This window comes from Pagrus pagrus, assembly GCF_965226575.1.
Source record: "Pagrus pagrus genome assembly, chromosome: 23".
NCBI lineage: Eukaryota > Metazoa > Chordata > Actinopteri > Spariformes > Sparidae > Pagrus > Pagrus pagrus.
The window spans coordinates 14289946-14299481 of NC_140205.1; the positions used below are offsets into that span (position 1 = coordinate 14289946).

Consider the following 9536-nt stretch of genomic DNA (forward strand, 5'->3'; position numbering starts at 1 on the left):
GGCTTCGTCAGGTCTGTGCCGTCACACACTCTGCTTGGTATTACCTGACCTTGATTACACACTCTCTTTCACTTTAGTTTTTTCTGTTGTCATTTTTCTGCTAAAGCTATCCAGCAGTGACCTAATGCAATTTTCTTTTTTTGTTCAGCAAAGCAAAGTTCACTTTCTTACTTCTTAGGTTTGGTTTGTGTGGATACACTCTACCACATTAAAAAACACTTGACTTACAAAATAAATAAATACATTCTCAAGCATGATTATTGTCTGGACGTTTTGAATGAGCTAATCACTCCCTGACAGACTTGCGTACCGGCTGTCTCAGTGGGGTGTATCCATGGAAATGAACAACACAAACATCTGGGGGGTTTTTGAATGAAACGTCACAACATAACTTGAGATCTGTTCTCAGCTGCTTCCTCTCAGATAGAGAACTGTTCTCACAGATTTTGTGACTGGTGGCCAATTTGCGGAGGCACTGAACAAACATCTACATGAGAAAAGATTGCATTGATGAGATCTATACTGAAGTCAAAACACAAGTAACGTCTAGAGCTGAAAGGACGAGACTATTAATCGATTAGTGGATTGAGAAGAATTCTGGGATCTTGGGATCAAAATGAGGACAGAGTTCGAAGAGGAGTGCCTCCTCCTCACACACTTAACCCCCCGGCCCACATTCCTTATGATGCATTCATGAAACTTGCAAACGTGAGTAGTTGAGATCCAAAGGGTTTGTACGTTGGTGTGGTCCGACCAGTGAGTACTGAGTACTCATGTTAGAAAGCAGTCAGAAGGGGAAGAACATCCACATGTTGACGGGCATCGCTGCTGGTGTGATCCCAGCGCAAGATGGTCCCTTCTCAAATCTTATTATTTTAGATTAACATATAACGACAAATCGGTTCACTGAGACAATAACCTGAAGCTTAGTCGACGATCAAAATAAGTCGTAGCCGTGGTTACAATTGACACGCCGCAACTAAACACGCTCCAGCTCGCACATAAACAGCTTCACATACATGTCTGCTGTTCACGTGAACTCCAACTGTTTACTGCTGAATGGCTCCACTAGTTGGGTCACTGCTCGCTGTGTACTCATGCCTGAGAGCATAACTGTTTATAAATGTGTCATGTACTGTTTGAGCGCTGTAGTCCCTTTGTGCATACACCAACACACTCAATGGAGAGTGTGTATGTGTGTTTTCTTACCTCGCCCAGCTTGCCGTACTCCATACGGAGGCCCAGGCCCTCTCCGTTGGGCAGGGAGTTGCGTCTCTTGGCTGTGGGAGTCTTGCTGGGCGTGGACGGAGGGCAGTAGCTCATAGGCCTCCTTCTCGCGACCACCACCTCGCAGCAGGCCTGGTCCTCGTTCAGCGCACTCTTGCCAGCATTTATGACCCTGCGAGAGCACAGCACATATGGGTTAACTTATATTTTACCTTGTCTACAGCAACTCAGAGGTCCTTTTATTAAAAAAAAAATTTGGCAACATATTTTCAGGCCTCATTTTTTCCAGTTGAAATTTTGCTACGAGCAACAGATGCACCACTTGCTGTCTGACAGCTGTGGTCTGGAACAAGCGGCCGAATGAAAGCCGACATCAGATGCTTCCCCGTCGGATGAAACGGCTCTCCAGTCTTTCATGGTTATTACGGCTCACTGCAGGATCACAACAATTAGTTTGAGCCACAGCCTGAGGTTTGTATGTGTACACCCAGCCAAAGCAGCGGCTGTTATATGTTCATTTTCCCAATGAGGATCAAAAAACGCGAGCTCATTTGCGGTACGGCTCTGCTGGGAGTGTCCTGATGCAGCGGGACCGTCGCTCCAGGGAGAATTATAAGTCTTTGTGTGTTGAGTGTACATGTATGCCTTTAGCTGTGTGTGTGTTGCCTGATTCATCTTTGGTGCCTTATTTAACTAGGCAGACCCCCAGAGATGGTACCAAGAAGATATGTAACCCAGAAACAATTAGGGACAGCCGCACGATAACTGTGAGGTTTGCATAAAAGCGGTGTCTCTATTCTTTTATCAGATCTCAGCATTTTTCTGTGTTGTCGACATAAGCAGTATAAGAAGATATATATGAGCAGGGCTGTGGTCAGGATTTTAAATATACCGAGGCCATGAGTCCCACTGTAACACCGCCCTGAGTCTCAGGTTGGAAAGTGATTTAACTGCATTAGTCGTACATTTTTTTATTTGGTTAACTATTTATATTTTCTGAAAAAAAAAAAAAAACAGCTGAGAGGCTGCAGAGACAAAGAGGCTGTTTGATTGAATCTGTTAGTCGAGTCTGCCTGACTCATGGATCCTTTTATCTGACTGAGGTTTTCTCCCCTTGTTAAAAACTGACAAATCACCTACGGCCTTTAATGGTCTAAACACTGGTTCAAACTGACAGTAGCACAGTTTTGGTGGAGAAACACTGAATATGTTATATTTCTTTTTTTTGTTGGTACAAAATTAAAACAAAAAATCAAGACTAAAAGACTTGAATCAGCCTATAACACAGGCACCATGTGTGAGGTTGTAGCTAAGCTAGCAGCGAAGCTCTGGAGACGTTCATAATTATGTTCACCAGACTGACCGTGTTGTGCTCGAAGCCGGTCGTTAGATATCAGACTGCATTTCTGAGATAACGTTAGCTTAGTGTTGCTCTCTGAGCTGAGGCACTCCAGAACCTATCCTATGGACTGTAGTGGGATTTCTGCTCCCAGTGCTTCACAAAGAAATCCACGGCAGTATTGGACTACCTAATCATCCACAGGATTGTATAGGAAACTGAGAGAGAAGGGGAAGGTTTAATTTTTCACGTGAAGTCACAATCGCTCACATTTGGTCGATAAAGTGATTAATACGTGTAAATTGTTGCAAATTGTTCCATGCAGCCCTTTTACATTTAGAACTAAGTACACGCTAACTAATCACCAACCAGCTTCAGCTTTACTTCTTGTTTCTGGCTAACTACCTCAGCCCAGGGGGTGAGGTTTCTACCTGTGCCCATTTGTTTGTTGGTTTGTCAGCAGGATAACATAAAAACTATTGAACTGAATTCCATGAAACTTGGATGGATGGTTGATCTCAGCCCAGAATAGACCCCATTAACTTTTGGTACAGGGTTATCAAGTTTGTAATTGGATTAGGCTTGATTAAATTGAAGGGGACTGCTGGACCATGGCGAACTTATGAGCTCTACTGACTGCCATTCTAGTTAGCAAATATTAGCATGCTGACACACAAAAATGGTGAACAGAATAAACATTATAACTGGTAAACTTCAGCATGTTACAGTTTACTTGAGCTCTAAGTACTGTTCACCGAGCTGCTAGTGGGGCTGAAGATTCTTAGACTTCTTTTAAATTGAACCATGTAATTCCCATAGGTTGCTAAAGCCTCCAAATCCCTCTCCAGACACCAAGAACATAACCTTGATGTCCGCAATGTTAGCTATGGCCCAGGCTGTGAAGTCTAGGCATAACTCGAGACTTCTGGATACACAGCACAAGAATTTAAAGAATATAATTCAGTTTCTCCTTCCAACAACAGCTGAGTAAAAAATGTCTTCATTAAAATTTTGGGATATAGCTTTTCTGGGTCACCATAATCCTTTACTGGCTATCTGAAAGGACACTTGTGATAGTGCTTGGACTACCAATAAAAAGGTGAAAACTGAGACTGTGGAGAGCTCCAACAAGACTGGCAAGTGTGACAGACATCTCTGGAGGGTGTGCGTGTGTGTGTGTGTGTGTGTGTGTGTGTTTGTGTGTGTGTGTGTGTGTGTGTGTTTGTTTGTGTGTGTTTAGAAATCGGCATGTCTATTTATAGACCCAGACTGTGGATGTTGTCTGCGAGGCAGTATCATGCTGACTTCTCTGCCTCAAATGCTTGTTAACCTTGTATAGGAAGAGAGATACTTAGCCAAAGTTGTTGATACTATATTTATGAGTATGCATTTTATATTATATTTGTGCTGGTCCCATTTTTCATCGTCACTTTAATTTTATGCCGTGCTTTACATTACGGCTATGAGTAAGGCTAATATATGCGTACTGTGCATGGATTGTATAAAACCCATAATGTCCAGAAGGCTGGTCCTCACTCTGATTACTCAGCTCTGCTTTCAAACCCACCACTGCACCCATAATTACAGTACAGAATGCCCTCTGAGTTATTACAGCCATAAAACACCCTGACGCATCGACCACTTTTGAGCTCGTCTACACGCACAAGTCCAGGAAGCCTTTGTCTGCTTCATGTCATCTGCGGTCGACAAACACTGTAATCTGACGACCCCTGGATATGTGTGTGTGATGAGATCACGTCCTTCTGATTTTACACTACTGTGTGTGAACAAAATACATGTTTAAATACAAACTTTTGAACCCCTGAATGTAAAAACTATTAGCAAAAACAATCCTCAGCCTTCATGACAACTCTGCGTTTAATAGGTTAAATCAATAGTGGATCTTTCTGTGCCACTCTATTTAATGGTATGTGCAGCTGCTGCTATTGTGTGTGTGGTTGAAAGTACTCTTGCATCTAATTCGTCCTCATTTCACCATTTGCAGGAAGAATGATCGTCATTTCATTTCTCTGCCAATCAAATTTTTGTTCCATTCGGGACAATTAGCTTTCCTCCCATTAGGAACAAAACCTAATTTTCCCGTCCACTGTCAGGCATTTAATGCCCCCTTTGTTTCGGTACCCTCGGCAACAGATTCTGGGCCAGACATTCGCCCCAAGGATGAGATAATTATTTTGTGAAGCACAATGGTTCACAGCTTTGCCTCTGTTTAACACGGAACATCAAAGGAACAATAACAGCAAAGGAACTACGAGTTAAATATTAAAACACTCAAAATGTAGTGCTTTTTCTTGAGGGTTTTGGTCAGGATTGCACAACCATCTGAATATGTGAGATAAGAAAATACAATGGCAAAAATTGGAAAGTCTGAATGAAATAAAAGATGGCTTAGATATCTTCTTTCATTTGTAGTTCTACTGGGACTGTGGGGTCCACAACTAAAAACGTTACATATGCTTACAATGATAACGGTAGTGTTGTTTGGATACCATTACCTGGAATCGGAAATGCCTCTGAAACTGCCTGAAATAATGGCAGGTCTACTGTAAGCACCAATTCAATACCATATTATTTATTCATTAGGAACATGACCCTGCTGCTTTCCAGCAGCATCCTCCACACCTGTACGCAGCTCAACTGATATTTCACTGCACAAGTGGACAAGATCTGTAAAAGGCAAGCAACTTGTGTAACTTCAGTGCTTTGTACAGCTGTTAAAAAATAATAATAATATATGTATAGATGTGCATGTATCGGCCAATAGGCTACGAAAAGTTCAGGTATTGGAAGGGAAGAATGGTATCATAGGCTACATCTCCAGTGGTATGTATGGTGGAAAATATATATCTCAAAATTCTTAGTCATTTTGGAAACACTGGGTTCTTCATATCAGCAAAAAACACCTACTCACTTCAAACCAGCCCATAAATGTTGCCAGCTGCTATAAACAACTGTCAGATTTGATCAACTTTAACAAACTAGCTATTTAAGCTAGCTCCATCAGCTAGTTGAAAACGCTTTTGCTGACTGGTTTGCTGTATCAGTGATTCCACTTTACTCTTTTTAGTACAGTTAAAATGTTTACTAAATAGGCTGCTTCATGGCTACCACGATATGCAACTCATGTAAGTAATTATGACATGATATTCTGCTGAGAGACGTGAGGCTAAAACTACATATCCCAGAAAGAGTCGGTAGAAGACATGGGAACAAGGTGTCGGCATTGTTCTCGTGTGAAGCCAGTCCTAGTATCGTCTTGTAAGCCTGTTTGCTGCTTGGTAGCCTAGCTTACATGGAAAAGCGAGGCAGAGCAGAGGTCAGACTTAGCTTTATTGTTTGTATTATCAAAGAATAGTTTTAAAAAGTTTTACTTTTTTTACTTTTAGGGCGTCGACTATCAGATATGTTTAACTAAGATAATGCCATCTTGGGTAACAGGTATGGGTGGCATTGCTGAACGAGGCTATAAACCTAGCTGCTAACGACACCCTGAACTCTGATATAGTTGCATCCAGGACAAACTTCGACAAAACAGGAAATGCTACACATTGTATGAGCTCTTGTTAACAGTGCTTTTCAAAACTGCTCCTTAGCCTTAGAAGGAACGTGAAATTCCTGCTATGCTGTAAGCTAGTTAGCTGGAAATGCTATCATATGCAGTTTACGTTACGGCAGAAGACACTTGAACTTAAACCTTTCCTTACACTTTCACAAGAGTGTTTTTGGTTTTAAAAAGCCCAGCCTATATTTAGATACCGATAATTGCTCTTGCTACAGCTCCATGCACAACGCTTCAACATACAGAGAAGTCCAGTGCTCGGCAGGATAGATATGGTTAAGCTATGATTGGACAAATCCCAAATCCGGAAGGGATTTAATGAATAGTGAATTAGGCTATGAGCAGATAAGAGATTAAACTATGACTTGAATCATCTTGGATATGGCTTTTTATTCCGTAAAGGGAAAAAAAAGAGCCAAAAAGGCTGCCGTAATCATAACACAGGAGGCTTTAATTACAGCTAAATGCTGACATGAGCTGAACTCATTAACCACACTGGTCCCAAAGAGACACCTCATGACTGCTCTATCAGTGTGTGGTGAGTGTGTGTTTAACACTGAGAAAGAAAGCAAAGGAAGATGTGACCACAGGCCTGTTTAACCCTCAAGTATTAAACTGGTCCTTTAACCTGATTTTTTATTCATGGTGATCGAGTAAAAGTGTGCTTGAGGAACACCTCTCGCTCTCAATATTTTTCCACCTTTGTGGCATTATTCTGTTACAATCCAGTGGGAGAGAGGGGGAGGTGGGACTAGTTCTAATAATATCTGCGAGTGAAAAACCTTGCAGGATCAGAACAAACATGTTCCTGCAAAAGAACACAGTTCAAAAGAAATTCAGCAGAACTATTTATAAATATTCAAATGTAGTCTGCACTATTACGCACGAAGACAACATGTGTTGATATGGCGACAATGCAGTAAAGTTACATTTCTAATATCAACTCATTATGATCCACCACTTTATCTAAATCTGAAAAAATAACTAAAATGATCAACACAAAATGAAAAAAATGGATGCATTTTAAAGATCTACTGAAGCAGGCACGCAAACCAGCTGGTTCCGACTCGTCCTTTCTCGTAATATCACTACGTTATCTAGCTCCCAGTCTGGACCATGGACGTATAAAGAAACCTGGAAACAGTGTTGGGAGACGGAGCCCCATACAGCCTTTTGGGGCCACAATGTGTCACCTCACATAGTAATTACAGTTTGGCCACTGCTAAAGTTGGCTTCAAAGTCTGGTGTTCTTCCTGGGGGCGTGGTCTGGACCGCTAGCTGCACGGCTAACTGAGCTAATTAGCTAATGGCAGCTACAGTTGGCAGTTGGGAGTATGTATTCAAGAAGTGGCTAATTACACATCACACCTTTTTAAGGCGGCACAGATAACAACTGATACAATACTGGAGTAAAGCAGGTAGATCAGTAACACTATCATAGCGGCGCCATAGCCTTCTTTCTCTTTATCTGCCTTTTGTCAGAGTTATTCAGTGACTTAGTGATAACTTGATTAATTACTATCAAGTTCCTGATTTGTTGCTAGGAACTACTCAAGATTCTGTGTGTCTCATTGTGAACTTTTAACCGCACATACCGCTGATATCAGGGTGGAGACGAGGCAACTTTGTGATACATTGACCAAGGGCGGAAACGCTGATAGTAACTGTAGCTGAGGGACTGATGAGCTTCTTCTCCAGGCATTTCTGGCTCAGTTACGAACAAATCTAACAAATCTGTCTCAGGTGGAGGTTTTTCCACACGCTGTATACAAAAGAACGCGGCAAACACACACTCCTGTGCCATGTTTCATGCACAAAAGACACACTCGAACTTCATTATCCCGTGTTTCCCTAAGTGCCTGTTCAAACTGCTGTGTTAAACCCGACGTACTGCTCTGCTGTACCATCAACATGCTGACAGGAATAAATGGCAACAAACTCATCACTCGACTGCATCAGCAGTCTGGAGCCAGGACTGCCGGGCTACAATGTGCACTTGCATCTTTTTGAACCGGTTTGCTGATGTATATCTGAAGGCTTTTCACATGCAATCGCACACGACCAGCCAGAAATAGAGCCCAGCTGTAGACTAATACTCAGATGCTGCTGGTGGAGGGTGCACCATCCTCTTGCACGGGAAAACCAGCTTGGGCTGTGATCCTTTAGATGTTATCCACTTCTAACAGCACGCAATAAAGAGTGGAGAGTGCAGAGAGAGAGAGAGAGAGAGAGAGAGGATGCTGAATGGATGCATGGTGGAGATGGAGATGGGTGTGGGTCACAACAGGTGCAGCTGAGAGTCTTTCCAGACAGTTATGATCACCTGCAGGCACTCAGGCCTCCTTAAGACTCCACACAGATGCTTTACATTAAATGCCCCATGTGATGACACTTGCAAGACAACAAGAGCCGCTTTGACAGCAGGTTACTTACTCAGCGTATCCGGTGGCCCACGGTAATCTCCTGGTTTCCTTCAGGATGAGGATGGGCCGGGCTATGTGGTCCGCGGAGCACTCGATCTCATCCGAGGACAGTCCGAGAAACTGAGGTCTGGTATAGGGGAATTTCAGCGGCAGCTCGGAGCCGGTGTTGCCCCCTCCGCCGGAGCTGCCCCCGGCCATGATTCCACCCATGAACCCGGCCACGGCGGACTTGACCCGAGTGAGCATGTTGGTGGCGCGTCGCGGCGGGGCGTCCGTCGGCCGGTGCGCGGCGCCGCGGCTCCCTTTCCCCGGATTGCCCCCCAGCTCGGCCGCGCTGGTCGACGACAGGCTCGATGGAGAATAAAGAGGCGGCGGTGGAGGAGGAGGAGGAGGAGGAGAGCCTCAGATGGTTACAGCTTCATTCATCCAGAGAGGACACGACAGCTGCAGCCGGAGGGGAGGACGATGAAAACAGCGAGGATGCTTTTAGTAGAAGCCTGCACACCCCCATGGAGAGTCATTGATAACAGCTCGGCCGTCGTGAACGCGGAAATACACAGAAGATTAACGGGTCATGTGACGCAACCGTGGACGCACACTGCAAAAAATGTTCACTCCACGTTATATACGCTCTCCAGGCTTGTGTGCGCTCATAAATAAGAATGTAAAAGCATAAAGTCATGTAAAATATCCAGGGAAGACAAATAAATATGTTTTCCTGCTGTTTGGATGTTTGAAGTGTTGACCAGATGTCCAGGGATCCAGGGAAGGAGCTATATCCATACATTTATGGAAAAAACAACAATAAACCAATTCCCAGAAAACAAGCGGAAATGATTAGCTTTTTCCAAAACAAATTAAATGTATTCAAATGAAACACTACTTCAAGGCTCTGCAGGCTAAACCACTCGCTGTGACTGAAATTTTTTGCAGTGCAGGGCGAGCAAAGATTGATCATTCTTACAGT

At 43.3% G+C, this 9536-nt stretch overlaps 1 protein-coding gene across 1 annotated transcript in view; it reads right to left on the minus strand.

Moving 5' to 3' along the window:
• The window catches only part of LOC311252398 (protein phosphatase 1H-like), a 28468-nt gene extending 19236 nt beyond the window's left edge, over positions 1–9232 (minus strand). The window contains exons 1-2 of the mRNA XM_084345544.1: positions 8580–9232; positions 1210–1399 (exon numbers count right to left, since the gene is read on the minus strand). Coding sequence (XP_084201670.1) covers positions 1210–1399; positions 8580–8815 — 426 coding nt within the window. The 5' untranslated portion in view covers positions 8816–9232. The remainder of the gene's footprint in view (positions 1–1209; positions 1400–8579) is intronic.
• Between the last annotated feature and the right edge of the window lie 304 nt (positions 9233–9536).